We start from the raw sequence: 19,979 nt of genomic DNA, 5'->3' as shown, positions 1-19,979 counted from the left end.
ACGCAGACGACACCATTCTGTATACTTCCGGCCCGTCCTTGGACACTGTGTTATCTAACCTCCAAACGAACTTCAATGCCATACAACACTCCTTCCGTGGCCTCCAACTGCTCTTAAACGCTAGTAAAACCAAATTCATGCTTTTCAACCGTTCGGTGCCTGCACCCGCACGCCCGACTAGCATCACCACCCTGGATGGTTCCGACCTAGAATATGTGAACATCTATAAGTACCTAGGTGTCTGGCTAGACTGTAAACTCTCCTTCCAGACTCATATCAAACATCTCCAATCTAAAATCAAATCTAGAGTCGGCTTTCTATTCCGCAACAAAGCCTCCTTCACTCACGCCGCCAAACTTACCCTAGTAAAACTGACTATCCTACCGATCCTCGACTTCGGCGATGTCATCTACAAAATATCTTCCAATACTCCACTCAGCAAACTGGATGCAGTTTTTCACAGTGCCCTCCGTTTTGTTACTAAAGCACCTTATACCACCCACCACTGCGACCTGTATGCTCTAGTCGGCTGGCCCTCGCTACATATTCGTCGACAGACCCACTGGCTCCAGGTCATCTACAAGTCCATGCTTGGTAAAGCTCCGCCTTATCTCAGTTCACTGGTCACGATGGCAACACCCATCCGTAGCACGCGCTCCAGCAGGTGTATCTCACTGATCATCCCTAAAGCCAACACCTCATTTGGTCGCCTTTCATTCCAGTTCTCTGCTGCCTGTGACTGGAACGAATTGCAAAAAGGGCTGAAATTGGAGACTTTTATCTCCTTCACCAACTTCAAACATCAGCTATCTGAGCAGCTAACCGATCGCTGCAGCTGTACATAGTCTATCGGTAAATAGCCCGCACAATTTTACCTACCTCATCCCCATACTGTTTATATTTAATTACTTTTCTGCTCTTTTGCACACCAATATCTCTACCTGTACATGACCATCTGATCATTTATCACTCCAGTGTTAATCTGCAAAATTGTAATTATTCGCCTACCTCCTCATGCCTTTTGCACACAATGTATATAGACTATTTTTCCCCCATTTTTTCCCTACTGTGTTATTGACTTGTTAATTGTTTACTCCATGTGTTGTCTGTTCACACTGCTATGCTTTATCTTGGCCAGGTCGCAGTTGCAAATGAGAACTTGTTCTCAGCTAGCCTACCTGGTTAAATAAAGGTGAAATAAATAAAAATAAAAAATTCCACATTGAACCCCACCCACATTTGAACTTCGCAATATCAAGTAATTTTTTTAATTTCTATTCAAAAACGAATATACAGGCAGTTTTCACATTCCCGATTGTTGTTTTCCCCCCCGAGTTAAAAGGGAGCAATCAAAACGTACACGGGCCGTAATCTTACCTCAGGAATCTTGATTTAATGTTGACCACGAAGTAGGCTAATTATCTTGACTGCCGTAAGAGAAAATCTCTATCACTTGACTGTCATTCAGAAAGTCCTTTCTTCAATCAGCTGTTGCTTTGCAATAATTTCCCCACGTAACTAAACAGCTAGACATCAAGCGTGTATCAAACTACTAAGCATAATTACTGAAGAACTCTGTTAATGACTGTATCGATTTTGTTTTATTAATCATATGAAAGTTACTCTTTCTGTTTGAAGCATTGGATTTTGGAATCACATACATTATTTTGGATATGTGTGTATATACAGTGGGGCAAAAAAGTATTTAGTCAGCCACCAATTGTGCAAGTTCTCCCACTTAAAAAGATGAGAGAGGCGTGTAATTTTCTTCATAGGTACACTTCAATTATGACAGACAAAATGAGAAGAAAAAAATCCAGGATTTTTAATGAATTTATATGCAAATTATGGTGGAAAATAAGTATTTGGTCACCTACAAACAAGCAAAATGTCTGGCTCTCACAGACCTGTAACTTCTTCTTTAAGAGGCTCCTCTGTCCTCCACTCGTTACCTGTATTAATGGCACCTGTTTGAACTTGTTATCAGTATAAAAAACACCTGTCCACAACCTCAAACAGTCACACTCCAAACTCCACTATGGCCAAGACCAAAGAGCTGTCAAAGGACACCAGAAACAAAATTGTAGACCTGCACCAGGCTGGGAAGACTGAATCTGCAATAGGTAAGCAGCTTGGTTTGAAGAAATCAACTGTGGGAGCAATTATTAGGAAATGGAAGACATACAAGACCACTGATAATCTCCCTCGATCTGGGGCTCCACGCAAGATCTCACCCCAAAATGATCACAAGAACGGTGAGCAAAAATCCCAGAACCACACGGGGGACATAGTGAATGACCTGCAGAGAGCTGGGACCAAAGTAACAAAGCCTACCATCAGTAATACACTAAGCCGCCAGGGACTCAAATCCTGCAGTGCCAGACGTGACCCCCTGCTTAAGCCAGTACATGTCCAGGCCCGTCTGAAGTTTGCTAGAGAGCATTTGGATGATCCAGAAGAAGATTGGGAGAATGTCATATGGTCAGATTAAACCAAAATAGAACTTTTTGGTAAAAACGCAACTCGTCGTGTTTGGAGGACAAAGAATACTGAGTTGCATCCAAAGAACACCATACCTACTGTGAAGCATGGGGGTGGAAACATCATGCTTTGGGCTGTTTTTATGCAAAGGGACCAGGACGACTGATCCGTGTAAAGGAAAGAATGAATGGGGCAATGTATCGTGAGATTTTGAGTGAAAACCTCCTTCCATCAGCAAGGGCATTGAAGATGAAACGTGGCTGGCTCTTTCAGCATGACAATGATCCCAAACACACCGCCCGGGCAACGAAGGAGTGGCTTCGTAAGAAGCATTTCAAGGTCCTGGTGTGGCCTAGCCAGTCTCCAGATCTCAACCCCATAGAAAATCTTTGGAAGGAGTTGAAAGTCCGTGTTGCCCAGCAACAGCCCCAAAACATCACTGCTCTAGAGGAGATCTGCATGGAGGAATGGGCCAAAATACCAGCAACAGTGTGTGAAAACCTTATGAAGACTTACAGAAAACGTTTGACCTCTGTCATTGCCAACAAAGGGTATATAGAAAAGTATTGAGACAAACTTTTGTTATTGACCAAATACTTATTTTCCACCATAATTTGCAAATAAATTCATTAAAAATCCTACAATGTGATTTTCTGGATTTTTTTTCTCATTTTGTCTGTCATAGTTGAAGTGTACCTATGATGAAAATTACAGGCCTCTCTCCTCTTTTTTAAGTGGGAGAACATGCACGATTGGTGGCTGACTAAATACTTTTTTGCCCCACTGTATACTGTGTACTGGGGTATCTGGAAACAGCCACTGGATGCTCTTTCAAACTGTTGAAGCTATTTCTTCGAAGTTTTTCAACACATTTTAATATGTGCAGCTACTTTAAGTGAATACCTGCAGTCAACTTGATAAAGCAGATTGTGTTCCTCATTTCACCTGTCACATTATTTTACATTATGAAGCTCACCATAGTTCCCCAGAACAGTTGAGTCAGACATGTGTTGGTTAGTAAATAGTTAGTAGTAATTGTTAGTAATTGTTAGTAAAGGAGAGAAAGCGGGAGCAGGTGAGTCCAGCTGTGTGTTGACAGGGCTCACAATTCACATTGAAAAGGCAACAGGTTTTTCTTGCTTCAATAGATTGATCAGGGACGCGCAACTATAGTTAACCTTCACAGAAAATACCTCAGGGCAACACAACACATTCATCAGAAAATAGATTCATTTTCATCAGATGCAACACTATTTGGCTGGCAGCCACACAAGTAAATTCTCACAATGTTTTGCAAAAATTATGAATGGCCATTATATTTCTAATGTTTATCATAGAAAGAATGTATCCATCTACATTTCCTAATGTTTATCTTAAAGTTAATCTAGCATTTTACCAGAAAAAAGTATGCTGGCTACACAAAGTTAATCTAGCATAGTACTGGAGAAAAGTAGCTACACATAGAAAAGTACTGGAGAAAAGTAGCTACACATAGAAAAGTACTGGAGAAAAGTAGCTACACATAGAAAAGTACTGGAGAAAAGTAGCTACACATAGAGAAGTACTGGAGAAAAGTAGCTACACATAGTGGTGTGGGGGCTGTGCTTTGGCAAAGTGGGTGGGGTTATATCCTTCCTGTTTGGCCCTGTCCGGGGCTGTCCTCGGATGGGGCCACAGTGTCTCCTGACCCCTCCTGTCTCAGCCTCCAGTATTTATGCTGCAGTAGTTTATGTGTCGGGGGGCTAGGGTCAGTTTGTTATATCTGGAGTACTTCTCCTGTCCTATTCGGTGTCCTGTGTGAATCTAAGTGTGCGTTCTCTAATTCTCTCCTTCTCTCTTTCTTTCTCTCTCTCGGAGGACCTGAGCCCTAGGACCATGCCCCAGGACTACCTGACATGATGACTCCTTGCTGTCCCCAGTCCACCTGGCCATGCTGCTGCTCCAGTTTCAACTGGCCTGGGCCCTAGGACCATGTCCCAGGACTACCTGACATGATGACTCCTTGCTGTCCCCAGTCCACCTGGTCATGCTGCTGCTCCAGTTTCAACTGTTCTGCCTTACTATTATTCAACCATGCTGGTCATTTATGAACATTTGAACATCTTGGCCACGTTCTGTTATGATCTCCACCCGGCACAGCCAGAAGAGGACTGGCCACCCCACATATGCTCTCTCTAATTCTCTCTTTCTTTCCCTCTCTCGGAGGACCTGAGCCCTAGGACCGTGCCCCAGGACTACCTGACATGATGGCTCCTTGCTGTCCCCAGTCCACCTGACTGTGCTGCTGCTCCAGTTTCAACTGTTCTGCCTTATTATTATTCGACCATGCTGGTCATTTATGAACATTTGAACATCTTGGTCATGTTCTGTTATAATCTCTACCCGGCACAGCCAGAAGAGGACTGGCCACCCCACATAGCCCGGTTCCTCTCTAGGTTTCTTCCTAGGTTTTGGCCTTTCTAGGGAGTTTTTCCTAGCCACCGTGCTTTTACACCTGCATTGTTTGCTGTTTGGGGTTTTAGGCTGGGTTTCTGTACAGCACTTTGAGATATCAGCTGATGTACGAAGGGCTATATAAATACATTTGATTTGATTTGATTTGACATAGAAAAGTACTGGGGAAAAGTAGCTACACAGAAAAGCACTGGGGAAAAGTAGCTACACATAGAAAAGTACTGGGGAAAAGTAGCTACACATAGAAAAGTACTGGAGAAAAGTAGCTACACATAGAACAGTAGTGGGGAACAGTAGCTACACGTAGAAAACTCCTGGGGAACAGTCGCTACACGTAGAAAACTCCTGGGGATCAGTAGCTACACGTAGAAAACTCCTGGGGAACAGTAGCTACACGTAGAACAGTACTGGGGAACAGTAGCTACACATAGAAAACTCCTGGGGAACAGTAGCTACACGTAGAACAGTACTGGGGAACAGTAGCTACACGTAGAAAACTCCTGGGGAACAGTCGCTACACGTAGAAAACTCCTGGGGATCAGTAGCTACACGTAGAAAACTCCTGGGGAACAGTAGCTACACGTAGAAAACTCCTGGGGAACAGTATCTACACGTAGAAAAGTACTGGGGAACAGTAGCTACACATAGAAAACTCCTGGGGAACAGTAGCTACACGTAGAAAACTCCTGGGGAACAGTATCTACATGTAGAAAAGTACTGGGGAACAGTAGCTACACATAGAAAACTCCTGGGGAACAGTAGCTACACGTAGAAAAGTACTGGGGAAGAGTAGCTACACATAGAAAACTCCTGGGGAACAGTAGCTACACGTAGAAAACTCCTGGGGAACAGTAGCTACACGTAGAAAACTCCTGGGGAACAGTAGCTACACGTAGAAAAGTACTGTGGAAGAGTAGCTACACATAGAAAACTCCTGGGGAACAGTAGCTACACGTAGAAAACTCCTGGGGAACAGTAGCTACACGTAGAAAACTCCTGGGGAACAGTAGCTACACGTAGAAAAGTACTGGGGAAGAGTAGCTACACATAGAAAACTCCTGGGGAACAGTAGCTACACGTAGAAAACTCCTGGGGAACAGTAGCTACACATAGAAAAGTACTGGGGAAGAGTAGCTACACATAGAAAACTCCTGGGGAACAGTAGCTACACGTAGAAAACTCCTGGGGAACAGTAGCTACACGTAGAAAAGTACTGGGGAAGAGTAGCTACACATAGAAAACTCCTGGGGAACAGTAGCTACACGTAGAAAACTCCTGGGGAACAGTAGCTACACGTAGAAAACTCCTGGGGAACAGTAGCTACACGTAGAAAAGTACTGGGGAACAGTAGCTACACATAGAAAACTCCTGGGGAACAGTAGCTACACGTAGAAAAGTACTGGGGAAGAGTTGGTGCCCGTTGGTGAATTCTCATCCGAGTGGAGAAGTGCAACTGAAGCACAAAATGACTGATGCCAAGCAGAAATTACAATAAGAAGCATTTTACATCTGCATTTACAAAACGCAGCAAGATATTTGTTATGCATTGTTTTTTTTATCCTGTGAGAAAAGTGCAGAATTCTGCATTAACGCAACACTTAAGTTTGATTTGCTAGTGGCTGAATTAATAAGGTGACAGGGCATCATCAGGGCCCATCTTCTCCTCCAAGCAGAGCAGGCAGGTCCGTTGCCTTAGCAACTCCACTCCACTCAAGACACAGTGTGCAGCCTACACATGCTGCTCCAGAGCAAGTACTGTTCTTCCTTCAGACAAGCATTCTGGTAATAAACGTCCAATGGGCACCCTCTTGTGTAATACTGTGTATATCCTGGTATGAGAGAAGAACTGCAAGACCATATGAACACCTGGATACTGCCAGACCCTAATGTGCCCATGAAAACTGTTTTCACACCATAACATAGGAAGATAGAAAATGTTACAGTACACTTCCGAGATCTCCTCCAACCCCCTCTAAAAAGGTTTTGATACTACTCATGAATTATATTAAATGTATCTATGTTGCCCCTTTATATCTAAATGTATTAATGACTTTGTAACAGCTCAAAACAGATGTCCATGACAACAAATGCTCACTGCTACCCTAATTTATAGAAAGACCCATATGAACACACACACACACCCCTCCCTCCTCACCTTGTCGACAGCGTGTGTGTGCAGCTCTTTCTCCAGGCGATCTTTCTGAGTGACGCAGGCTCGGAGCCTGTCCAGTTCTTCCTGGAACTGAGCGATGGTCACTTCTCTATTGAGCTCCACAGCCTTCAGCATCTGCAGCTCTGCACTCAGCTTAGTGTTCTCTAGCTCCGTGCTACGCAGGTGGACCTACACACACACGCAAAGAGACCATTATAGACACACAGACAAAGAAAGACGATAATGAACACACACACATACAGTTTAAGTCGGAAGTTTACATACACTTAGGTTGGAGTCATTAAAACTCGTTTTTCAACAACCCCACAAATTTCTTGTTAACAAAATATAGTTTTGGCAAGTCGGTAAGGACATCTACTTTGTGCATGACAAGTAATTTTTCCAACAATTGTTTACAGACAGATTATTTCACTTATAATTCACTGTTCCAGTGGGTCAGAAGTTTACATACACTAAGTTGACTGTGCCTTTAAACAGCTTGGAGAATGCCAGAAAATTATGTCATTGCCTTAGAAGCTTCTGATAGGCTAATTAACATCATTTGAGTCAATTGGGGGTGTACCTGTGGATGTATTTCAAGGCCTACCTTCAAACTCAGTGCCTCTTTGCTTGACATCATGGGAAAATCAAAATAAATCAGCCAAGACCTCAGAAAAAAATTGTAGACCTCCACAAGTCTGGTTCATCCTTGGAAGCAATTTCCAAACACCTGAAGGTACCACGTTCATCTGTACAAACAATAGTATGCAAGTATAAACAACATGGGACCAAGCAGCCGTCATACTGCTCAGGAAGGAGACGCATTCTGTCTCTAGAGATGAATGTACTTTGGTGCGAAAACTACAAATCAATCCCAGAACAGCAGCAAAAGACCTTGTGAAGATGCTGGAGGAAACAGGTATAAAAGTATCTATATCCACATTAAAACGAGTCCTAAATCGACATAACCTGGAAGGCCGCTCAGCAAGGAAGAAGCCACTGCTCCAAAACCGCCATAAAAAAGCCAGACTACGGTTTGCAACTGCACATGGGGACAAAGATCGTACATTTTAGAGAAATGTCCTCTGGTCTGATGAAGCAAAAATACAACTGTTTGGCCATAATGACAATCGTTAAGTTTGGAGGAAAAAGGAGGAGGCTTGCAAGCCAAAGAACACCATTTCAAAGAGACTGGTGCACTTCACAAAATAGATGGCATCATGAGGTAGGAAAATTATGTGGATATATTGAAGCAACATCTCAAGGCATCAGTCAGGAAGTCAAAGCTTGGTCGCAAATGGGTCTTTCAAATGGACAATGACCCCAAGCATACTTCCAAAGTTGTGGCAAAATGGCTTAAGGACAACAAAGTCAAGGTATTGGAGTGGCCATCACAAAGCCCTGACCTCAATCCCAGAGAAAATGTGTGGGCAGAACTGAAAAAGTATGGGCAAGCAAGGAGGCCTACAAACCTGACTCAGTTCCACCAGTTCTGTCACGAGAAATTCACCCAACTTATTGTGGGAAGCGTGTGGAAGGCGACCCAAAACATGGACCCAAGTAAAACAATTTAAAGGCAATGCTACCAAATACTAATTGAGTGTATGTAAACTTCTGACCCACTGTGAATGTGATGAAAGAAATAAAAGCTGAAATAAATCACTCTCAACTATTATTCTGACATTTCACATTCTTATAATAAGGTGGTGATCCTAACTGACCTAAGACAGGGAATTTTTACTTGGATTAAATGTCAGGAATTGTGAAACTGAGTTTAAATGTATTTGGCTAAGGTGTATGTAAACTTCCGACTTCAACATGTGCATACACAGTGTATAATTTCACCTTGTAAAGGTCCCTCTCGTCCTTCTCATTCTTCAGTTGGGTCTCCAGAGTGTCTCTATCTGCTGTCAGCTTCTTTAACCTGTCTCTCAGACTGGACAACAACTGCATTAATACCAATAATGTTCTCTCTAGTTTTCTGTACTGTATGTCATTTGAGTATAGTACTGTATCTATGGTGTTTCTCATCAACAGTCCAGTTAGTTTCCTTATAGTCCTTTGTGTGTGTGTGTGTGTGTGTGTGTGTGTGTGTGTGTGTGTGTGTGTGTGTGTGTGTGTGTGTGTGTGTGTGTGTGTGTGTGTGTGTGTGTGTGTGTGTGTGTGTGTGTGTGTGGCAGGTTTTCCACTAGGCGTTAATAGCCGGCTCTTGGCCTATAAAAAATGAAAAAAAGCTGATAATTAAAATTGGTGCCAGGCCGAGAGAAGAAAAAAATAGATTGTGAAATAATGTTTTTTAGCCTATTTAAATGGTGGAAATACTAGTCGATGGAAATACATTTGACTGGCCATGCTTATCAGTCTATAGGGTAATTTGCATAATTGTGTGTAATTAAATTGCAGCATGCATAGGCTACTGTATATTCCTTATGAATCTTATTTATCACACCCCTACAGCACACAGATACAGAGCCTTGGAGCTGAACAATCTGCAGCATCTCAAACTGCAACAGATGGCAGGCCTCATCAGTGCGTCACACACCACTTTGCAATGAGCTGGAGGCAGTACGCGTTTTGAAAACACATAGTTAATTGTTTGAAAGCTGAACGTTTTAACATGTATTATGAGGCATGTCTTACCTTGCTTCAAAGCAGCCTATTACATCTACACCACTCCCATGTGCGCTGCCCTTTTGACAACGGTGTTTTCTGCTAATTGCATTATGGAAAGAACATTTGCGTGTAGCCTACTGCCTTGTGCGCATCGCTGAGCTTTATAATGTGAAGAAATAATAGTTCATCCACATTTGAAGATAAACGCTCTGTTCTGTTGCCCTCATTGCTTTTGAAGTATTTAAAAATACATTTTTATGTAGCTTAGGCTTACTGGTTGTATGAATTTGGGCTCTATCCTCCCACAGCTGTCCCAGTCGGTTTGGAATAGGCTATTCCTCGACAAGATGACCAATAGAATAGGTCAACTTTTCTACTATGGGGGATAGTAGATTGGCGTAGGCTAATGATTTGGCTGTTTGTTACTCCTCTTGTTGGCTGAGGAAAAGTAAATGTGGACAGTTATTCGAGCATCTTCAAAATGCGCATCAGAATTCAGTATGAAGGACTACACACTACACTGAACGACTTGATTAGTGTAGTGTTAGCTAGCTACATAGTTGTCTTTGCTGTCTTCGTATCCAAGATAATTGTGTAGTTTAGAGCGTGTAGTCTTAGAGTGATTATCTTAATTTACCGAGGTTAGCTAGCCAGCTATTTGTCGTCCTTAACGTAGGAGACACTGCTAGCTAGCCAACAGCTAGCCAACGTCTACTGAATAGAACTTCCGCACTCAACAACCCGGTCGCATTCCGCTTCGCTCCACAGGTAGTATCACATTTTCATTTAATTTCATTACAGCACAACGGTTTGATTTGTTTGATCGTAGCTAGCTACATAGCTAGCTACATAGCCGTCTGTGTATCAAAGATAATTGTGTAGTCTAGAGCGATTTTCTAGGTTAGCTAGCCAGCTATTGTCGTTCTTTTAACGCAACGTAACGTAATCAACACTGCTAGCTAGCCAGCTAGCCAGCTAGCCCCCGAATAGCAGCACTGTAGAAACTATTACACTCAACGGAACGACTTGATTAGTGTAGTGTCAACAACGCAGCCACTGCCAGCTAGCCTACAAAGTCAACAACGCAGCCACTGCCAGCTAGCCTACTTCAGCAGTACTGTATCATTTTAATAATTTTAGTCAATAAGATTCTTGCTACGTAAGCTTAACTTTCTGAACATTCGAGACGTGTAGTCCACTTGTCATTCCAATCTCCTTGCATTAGCGTAGCCTCTTCTGTAGCCTGTCAACTATGTGTCTGTCTATCCCTGTTATCTCCTCTCTGCACAGACCATACAAACGCTCCACACCGCGTGGCCGCGGCCACCCTAATCTGGTGGTCCCAGCGCGCACGACCCACGTGGAGTTCCAGGTCTCCGGTAGCCTCTGGAACTGCCGATCTGCGGCCAACAAGGCAGAGTTCATCTCAGCCTATGCCTCCCTCCAGTCCTCGACTTCTTGGCACTGACGGAAACATGGATCACCACAGATAACACTGCTACTCCTACTGCTCTCTCTTCGTCCGCCCACGTGTTCTCGCACACCCCGAGAGCTTCTGGTCAGCGGGGTGGTGGCACCGGGATCCTCATCTCTCCCAAGTGGTCATTCTCTCTTTCTCCCCTTACCCATCTGTCTATCGCCTCCTTTGAATTTCATGCTGTCACAGTTACCAGCCCTTTCAAGCTTAACATCCTTATCATTTATCGCCCTCCAGGTCCCCTCGGAGAGTTCATCAATGAGCTTGATGTCTTGATAAGCTCCTTTCCTGAGGACGGCTCACCTCTCACAGTTCTGGGCGACTTTAACCTCCCCACGTCTACCTTTGACTCATTCCTCTCTGCCTCCTTCTTTCCACTCCTTTCCTCTTTTGACCTCACCCTCTCACCTTCCCCCCCTACTCACAAGGCAGGCAATACGCTCGAACCTCATCTTTATTAGATGCTGTTCTTCCACTAACCTCATTGCAACTCCCCTCCAAGTCTCCGACCACTACCTTGTATCCTTTTCCCTCTCGCTCTCATCCAACACTTCCCACACTGCCCCTACTCGGATGGTATCGCGCCGTCCCAACCTTCGCTCTCTCTCCCCCGCTACTCTCTCCTCTTCCATCCTATCATCTCTTCCCTCTGCTCAAACCTTCTCCAACCTATCTCCTGATTCTGCCTCCTCAACCCTCCTCTCCTCTCTTTCTGCATCCTTTGACTCTCTATGTCCCCTATCTTCCAGGCCGGCTCGGTCCTCCCCTCCCGCTCCGTGGCTCGACGACTCATTGCGAGCTCACAGAACAGGGCTCCGGGCAGCCGAGCGGAAATGGAGGAAAACTCGCCTCCCTGCGGACCTGGCATCCTTTCGCTCCCTCCTCTCTACATTTTCCTCCTCTGTCTCTGCTGCTAAAGCCACTTTCTACCACTCTAAATTCCAAGCATCTGCCTCTAACCCTAGGAAGCTCTTTGCCACCTTCTCCTCCCTCCTGAATCCCCCCTCCCCTCTCTGCAGATGACTTCGTCAACCATTTTGAAAAGAAGGTCGACGACATCCGATCCTCGTTTGCTAAGTCAAACGACACCGCTGGTTCTGCTCACACTGCACTACCCTGTGCTCTGACCTCTTTCTCCCCTCTCTCTCCAGATGAAATCTCGCGTCTTGTGATGGCCGGCCGCCCAACAACCTGCCCGCTCGACCCTATCCCCTCCTCTCTTCTCCAGACCATTTCCGGAGACCTTCTCCCTTACCTCACCTCGCTCATCAACTCATCCCTGACCGCTGGCTACGTCCCTTCCGTCTTCAAGAGAGCGAGAGTTGCACCCCTTCTGAAAAAACCTACACTCGACCCCTCCGATGTCAACAACTACAGACCAGTATCCCTTCTTTCTTTTCTCTCCAAAACTCTTGAACGTGCCGTCCTTGGCCAGCTCTCCCGCTATCTCTCTCAGAATGACCTTCTTGATCCAAATCAGTCAGGTTTCAAGACTAGTCATTCAACTGAGACTGCTCTTCTCTGTATCACGGAGGCGCTCCGCACTGCTAAAGCTAACTCTCTCTCCTCTGCTCTCATCCTTCTAGACCTATCGGCTGCCTTCGATACTGTGAACCATCAGATCCTCCTCTCCACCCTCTCCGAGTTGGGCATCTCCGGCGCGGCCCACACTTGGATTGCGTCCTATCTGACAGGTCGCTCCTACCAGGTGGCGTGGCGAGAATCTGTCTCCTCACCACGCGCTCTCACCACTGGTGTCCCCCAGGGCTCTGTTCTAGGCCCTCTCCTATTCTCGCTATACACCAAGTCACTTGGCTCTGTCATAACCTCACATGGTCTCTCCTATCATTGCTATGCAGACGACACACAATTAATCTTCTCCTTTCCCCCATCTGATGACCAGGTGGCGAATCGCATCTCTGCATGTCTGGCAGACATATCAGTGTGGATGACGGATCACCACCTCAAGCTGAACCTCGGCAAGACGGAGCTGCTCTTCCTCCCGGGAAGGACTGCCCGTTCCATGATCTCGCCATCACGGTTGACAACTCCATTGTGTCCTCCTCCCAGAGCGCTAAGAACCTTGGCGTGATCCTGGACAACACCCTGTCGTTCTCAACTAACATCAAGGCGGTGGCCCGTTCCTGTAGGTTCATGCTCTACAACATCCGCAGAGTACGACCCTGCCTCACACAGGAAGCGGCGCAGGTCCTAATCCAGGCACTTGTCATCTCCCGTCTGGATTACTGCAACTCGCTGTTGGCTGGGCTCCCTGCCTGTGCCATTAAACTCCTACAACTCATCCAGAACGCCGCAGCCCGTCTGGTGTTCAACCTTCCCAAGTTCTCTCACGTCACCCCGCTCCTCCGCTCTCTCCACTGGCTTCCAGTTGAAGCTCGCATCCGCTACAAGACCATGGTGCTTGCCTACGGAGCTGTGAGGGGAACGGCACCTCAGTACCTCCAGGCTCTGATCAGGCCCTACACCCAAACAAGGGCACTGCGTTCATCCACCTCTGGCCTGCTCGCCTCCCTACCACTGAGGAAGTACAGTTCCCGCTCAGCCCAGTCAAAACTGTTCGCTGCTCTGGCTCCCCAATGGTGGAACACACTCCCTCACGACGCCAGGACAGCGGAGTCAATCACCACCTTCCGGAGACACCTGAAACCCCACCTCTTTAAGGAATACCTAGGATAGGATAAAGTAATCCTTCTCACCCCCCTTAAAAGATTTAGATGCACTATTGTAAAGTGGCTGTTCCACTAGATGTCATAAGGTGAATGCACCAATTTGTAAGTCGCTCTGGATAAGAGCGTCTGCTAAATGACTTAAATGTAAATGTAAATGTACACATTGTTGCATGGTCAACATGTTCTGTTAATATGAATTACCATAATCCAAATGTGATTTCTGTCATTCTGAGCAGTGTGGGTGGACGCCCTAATCAGGTTACACACCCAATGGATATGGGTCCGGCAGATTTATCAAATGTCCGGTAAATTAAAATGTTGCCGGCCAAATGTCCTGTCCACATTTCCCTAATGGAAACCCTGATGTGTGGCATGTGTGTTCCTCCTCACCAGTCCAGTTCCTATCCTTCCAGTGTGTGTGTTCCTCCTCACCAGTCCAGTTCAGTCTCTTTCTGCAGTCCTCTCTGTGTGACTCCCAGTAGGTCCTCCTCCAGCTGTCTGACCCGGTCTGTGGCCTCCTGCAGTCTCCTCCTCACCTCCTCCCTCTCCTCTGACAGGCCCTGGGAGGAGCGTAGCAGCTCCTACAACCACACCACAGGCAACTTCAGCTGTCAATCACACTGTTAACCAATCACAGGCCCTGTCGGTCAGTCCGGTTAGACCAGAGGTGTCAAACTCAATTCCTGGAAGGCTGAGTGTTTTCTGTTTTTTTGTCTTTTCCTTTCAATTTGTGTTCAACTAAGACCCAGACAATGAGATGAGGGGAGTTCCTACCTAATCAATGACCTTTGCTGATCAATCAAGTCAAATGGAGGGAAATTCTGCAAATGCTTGGCTTTGTATTGAGTTTGACCCTCTCAATCAAAATGCTGTGTGATAACGAATGACGATTGGCAATGTTCTGAAACAAGAGACAACCATGAGAACCAGTTGGAATCTATCTATCCAGTATCTTGTACCTGGTCCTGCCAGTGATCTCCCCTGTTGGAACATGTTGAGAAGTAGAGGACATTAAATCACCCACAACACACTGCACCTGACAGACCAGCACGCCTACATAAACACCCCTCCATCACTCAACACGCACACACACGCACTTGTGCATCAGACAGACAGACACATCACATCCATCAAACATACAGCTGCAGTATATACATTTGTATTTGTTTTGGGAAACACGTGCACAGTGTCACACCCAGATGTCATGTGTAGTTCAGGTACAGCCCGCTGGCACCATGAAGAACTGTATGATTTCAACTGTAGCCATTTGGGAGACACTTTAGCAGCGCAAAAGACCTTATAAAACATGTTGTCGTAAAATTAGCAGCCGCAAAATATGTACTTACGTTTTCATGGTCCAGCTAAAGGATATTTTCATCAGTACTGCACTAAAGGGCCATGGTGAATATACTGAAATGTTCTTGTGTACTGCACAAATGAACACGAGCACACACACACACACACACACACACACACACACACACACACACACACACACACACACACACACACACACACACACACACACACACACACACACACACACACACACACACACACACCACTTATTTCATAAGAGAAACCCTTGTTGAATGAAGATTCTGACATTAATAAACTATGTACATTTTATTTACATTGATTTAGTACTTCATAAAATGACCAAGTAAGAAATCTCTCAAAGCTGTCTACCACACACACATTCCTTTTACTATCCTTGTGGGGACCAAACAACTGATACCCATTCAAAATCATATTTTCCCTAACCCTAATTCAAACCCTAATCCTAATTCAAACCCTACACCTAACCCCTAACCCTAATTCAAGCCCTATACCTAACCCCTAAGCCAAACCCTATACCTAACCCCTAACCCTATACCTAACCCCTAATTCAAACCCTATACCTAACCCAAACCCTATACCTAACCCCTAAACCTAATTCAATCCCTATACCGAACCCCTAACCCTAATTCAAACCCTATACCTAACCCCTAACCCTAATTCAAACCCTATCCCTAACCCTAATTCAAACCCTATACCTAACCCCTAAGCCAAACCCTATACCTAACCCCTAACCCTAATTCACACCCTATACCTAACCCCTAACCCTAATTCACACCCTATACCTAACCCCTAACCCTAATTCAAACCCATACCTAACCCCTAACCCAATACCTAACCCTAATTCAAACCCTATACCTAACCCCATTCCTAAACCCTATACCCTAACCTAACCTAATCAACAAAGCCCCCAACCTGTCCAAATGCCCTATTTTACCTATTCCTGAACCTCTGGTCCCCAAAAGGAATTCAAACCACACACACACACAAACACTATATTTAAAGCCCCAACCTGCAGTAAGAGACTGGTTCCATTTAATCAACGTTCTCCCAAGTTTCCTCCCTATACCTTCCCTCCTTCAAACTCCCTGCTTCCCTTCTAACTCCCTAACCCATACCTCCCTAAGCCCAAACCCTATACCTCCCTCTCATCCTCCCCTATCCCTCCCTCTCCTCAAACCTCCCTACTTAAGCCTCTCACCCTCCCTATACCTCCTCTAATTCCTCCCTATATCCTAACCTCCTCTCATCCTCCCTGCCCTCCTCTCACCCCTCCCTAACCCTATACCATCCTCCGTCCTATCCTCCGCCCCATCCTCCCTAAACAAACCCTATACCTGGCCCTCCTCTCATCCTAACCCCTAATTCCCTCCTTATACCTAACCCCCCTATACCTAACCCTAATTCCCTCCCTATCCTCCTGCCCCTCCCTCATCCTCCCCCTAATTCCCTGCTTCTACCTAACCCTAATTCAAACCCTCCCTAACCCCCTCCTAATTCCCTCATACCTAACCCCTAACTTCCCTCCTAATTCAAACCCTATACCTCCCTAATTCAACTCCTATACCTCTCATCCTCCTCCTATCCTCCCCCTCCCTCATCCTCCCCCTAACTCATCCTCCTCCTCCCTCTCTCATCCTAACCCCTTCCCTCTTCTCTCTCCTTTCATCCTCCCCCTATTTCCCCTAGTTTCAGTGGGTTAAATCTATACCTTGCAGGTTAAGTCACATGGAAACCCTATACCTAACCCCTAATCCTAATTCAAACCCTATACCTAACACCTAATTCAAACCCTATACCTAACCCAAACCCTGGTAATTCAAACCCTATACCTAACCCCTAAACCTAAATTACAAACCTGAAGTCCTTCCAAACCCTATACCTAACATAACCCTAATTCACACTATACCTAACCCAAGCCAAACCTATACCTAACCCCCTAACCTAGTGCCCAATTGGAGTGACTATCCTAACCTAATTCAAACCCTGGGCAGGGCCTAACCCCTAAGCCCAAACCCTATACCTAACCCCTAATTCACACTATACCTAACCCCTTGCCCTGGGTGGCATTGCCTGGGATACCTAACCCCTGGGATTAGTGTGCCCTAACCCAATACCTAACCCTAATTCACACCCTATACCTAACCCCCTAACCCTAATGTCAAACCCTATACCTAACTAACCCATAAGCCTAAAATATACTTTTTCCTTGTGAAGGATCAACAAAATGCCCCCACCTGTCCAAATGCTCCTTTTTTACTATTCCCGTGAGGACCTCTGGTCCCCAAAAGGATATTAAAACACACACACACACACACACACACTAGGAAAAAGCCCCAAGAGTGCAGTAAGAGACTGGTTCCATTTCATCAACGTTCTCCCCTAAGTTTCCTCCACTCTCCTTCCCTCCTCTCATCCTCCCTGCTTCCCTTCTCTCTCTCCTCTCATCCTCCCTGCTTCCCTTCTCTCTCTCCTCTCATCCTCCCTGCTTCCCTCCTCTCTCTCCTCTCATCCTCCCTACTTCCCTCCTCTCATCCTCCCTACTTCCCTCCTCTCTCTCCTCTCATCCTCCCTCCTCTCATCCTCCCTGCTTCCCTCCTCTCATCCTCCCTACTTCCCTCCTCTCTCTCCTCTCATCCTCCGTCCTCTCATCCTCCGTCTTCCCATCCTCCCTACTTCCCTCCTCTCTCCTCGCATCCTCCCTCCTCTCATCCTCCCTCCACTCTCATCCTCCCTGCTTCCCTCCTCTCATCCTCTCCTCTCTCATCCTCCCTAGGAACCTCTCCTCTCAGGTCCTCCCTTCTCTCATCCTCCTGCTGTCCTCCTCTCATCACTCCCTACTTCCCTCCTCTCTCTCCTCTCATCCTCCCTCTTCCAGTCTCCTGGGATCATCACTGAATAGGAACTGGTACTCCTTTCTCCTCTCATCCTCCCTCCTCTGTCAGTCTCCCTGTGATCACTGAATAGGAACTGGCACCTCCTTTCTCTCCTCTCATCCTCCCTCCTGTACAGTCTCCTCTCATCACTGAATAGGAACTGCCTCTCAGGTTTCTCCCTCCTCTCTCCTCTGTACAGTCCTCCTGTGATCTCTGAATAGGAACTGGCACTCAGGTTTCTCTCTTCTGCTCCCTCATCTGTCCAGTCTCCTGTGATCACTGAATAGGAACTTCCACTCCTTTCTCTCTTCTGCTCCTTCTCTCCTGTACAGTCTCCTGTGATCACTGAATCTGGCACTCTCATCCTCCCCCGCCTCTCTCCTCTCATCCTCCTCTCTCTCCTCTCATCCTCCCTCCTCTCATCTCTCCCTGAATAGGAACTGGTACTCCTCTCTTCTGCTCCCTCCTCTGTACAGTCTCCTGTGATCACTGAATTCCTCTAGTTTCAGTGGGTTAAATCTTACGTTGCAGGTTAAGTCACATGGAAATGTTTATTCACTGGTACTTCAAAATGGTCACTGAATAAACTGGCACTCAGGTTTCTCTCTTCTGTCACCTCTCTGTACAGTCTCCTGTAAGATGAGAACTGAGGTGAGAAGAGATCACTGAAAAACAGAGAGTTTCTCTCTTCTGAGAGAGGAGAGAGAGAGCAGTGCCCCTAGTACATTGGAGTGACTGAGTCATGTTACTCCCTAAACTGGGCAGGGCCTTCCTTCACCCAGGCGGGTTTGCAGACAACAGTCTCTCATTCCACACGCATTTTAAAACAAGTTACAAGTCGGTGGCATTGTGAGTGTGTGTGTCAGTGGGATTGAGTGTGTGTCTGTATGGGTGAATTAGAATGTGTGTGTGGGGGAGGAGGAGTGCTCTGTGTGTATGCGTGTGGCCTTGACGTCATATTTGTTCACTCTGTGGTTGAGATGGCATTGCCCTGATGCCAGATGCCTGGGAGACCGTGTCCAGTTAGCGTCCTGGCCCAGTGAGTCAGCTCGTTAAAAAGGGACAGAGAGACAGACACACACACGAAACAAACAAAATAATATGTGCAAACACAGTGTGTGTTCAACCATGGACATGGATCATTCATTAACGTTGATGTTTTGAACCTGTGATCACTGAATAGGAACTGGTACTCAGGTTTCTCTCTTCTGCTCCCTCGCTCTGTACAGTCTCCTGTGATCACTGAATAGGAACTGGCACTCAGGTTTCTCTCTTCTGCTCCCTCGCTCTGTACAGTCTCCTGTGATCACTGAATAGGAACTGGCACTCAGGTTTCTCTCTTCTGCTCCCTCGCTCTGTACAGTCTCCTGTGATCACTGAATAGGAACTGGCACTCAGGTTTCTCTCTTCTGCTCCCTCGCTCTGTACAGTCTCCTGTGATCACTGAATAGGAACTGGTACTCAGGTTTCTCTCTTCTCCTCCCTCGCTCTGATCACTGAATAGGAACTGGTACTCAGGTTTCTCTCTTCTGCTCCCTCGCTCTGTACAGTCTCCTGTGATCACTGAATAGGAACTGGTACTCAGGTTTCTCTCTTCTGCTCCCTCGCTCTGTACAGTCTCCTGTGATCACTGAATATGAACTGGCACTCAGGTTTCTCTCTTCTGCTCCCTCGCTCTGTACAGTCTCCTGTGATCACTGAATAGGAACTGGCACTCAGGTTTCTCTCTTCTGCTCCCTCGCTCTGTACAGTCTCCTGTGATCACTGAATAGGAACTGGCACTCAGGTTTCTCTCTTCTGCTCCCTCGCTCTGTACAGTCTCCTGTGCTACGTATTTCTCTCTCCCCTCCCTCACCTGGTTGTGTGTGCGTAGCATGCTGCAGGTCTCTCTCCCCTCC

At 46.0% G+C, this 19,979-nt stretch overlaps 1 protein-coding gene and 1 long non-coding RNA gene across 2 annotated transcripts in view; one reads left to right on the top strand and one right to left on the bottom strand.

Annotated features, from left to right (window-relative positions):
• LOC118398987 (tax1-binding protein 1 homolog A-like) overlaps positions 1-19,979 on the bottom strand; it is a 259,070-nt gene that overhangs the window by 215,972 nt on the left and 23,119 nt on the right. Inside the window, 3 exon segments of the mRNA XM_052472525.1 lie at positions 7,091-7,276; positions 8,933-9,023; positions 14,300-14,448. Coding sequence (XP_052328485.1) covers positions 7,091-7,276; positions 8,933-9,023; positions 14,300-14,448 — 426 coding nt within the window.
• Positions 18,283-19,922, top strand: LOC127909932 (uncharacterized). The gene is made up of 3 exons (XR_008072981.1): positions 18,283-18,316; positions 19,279-19,479; positions 19,734-19,922. It is a non-coding gene; the product is annotated as an uncharacterized LOC127909932 (long non-coding RNA).

This window comes from Oncorhynchus keta, chromosome 20 (assembly GCF_023373465.1).
Source record: "Oncorhynchus keta strain PuntledgeMale-10-30-2019 chromosome 20, Oket_V2, whole genome shotgun sequence".
Lineage (NCBI taxonomy): Eukaryota > Metazoa > Chordata > Actinopteri > Salmoniformes > Salmonidae > Oncorhynchus > Oncorhynchus keta.
The sequence above is the reverse complement of the archived record's forward strand: the minus strand, read 5'-3'. Positions and strand labels throughout refer to the sequence as shown.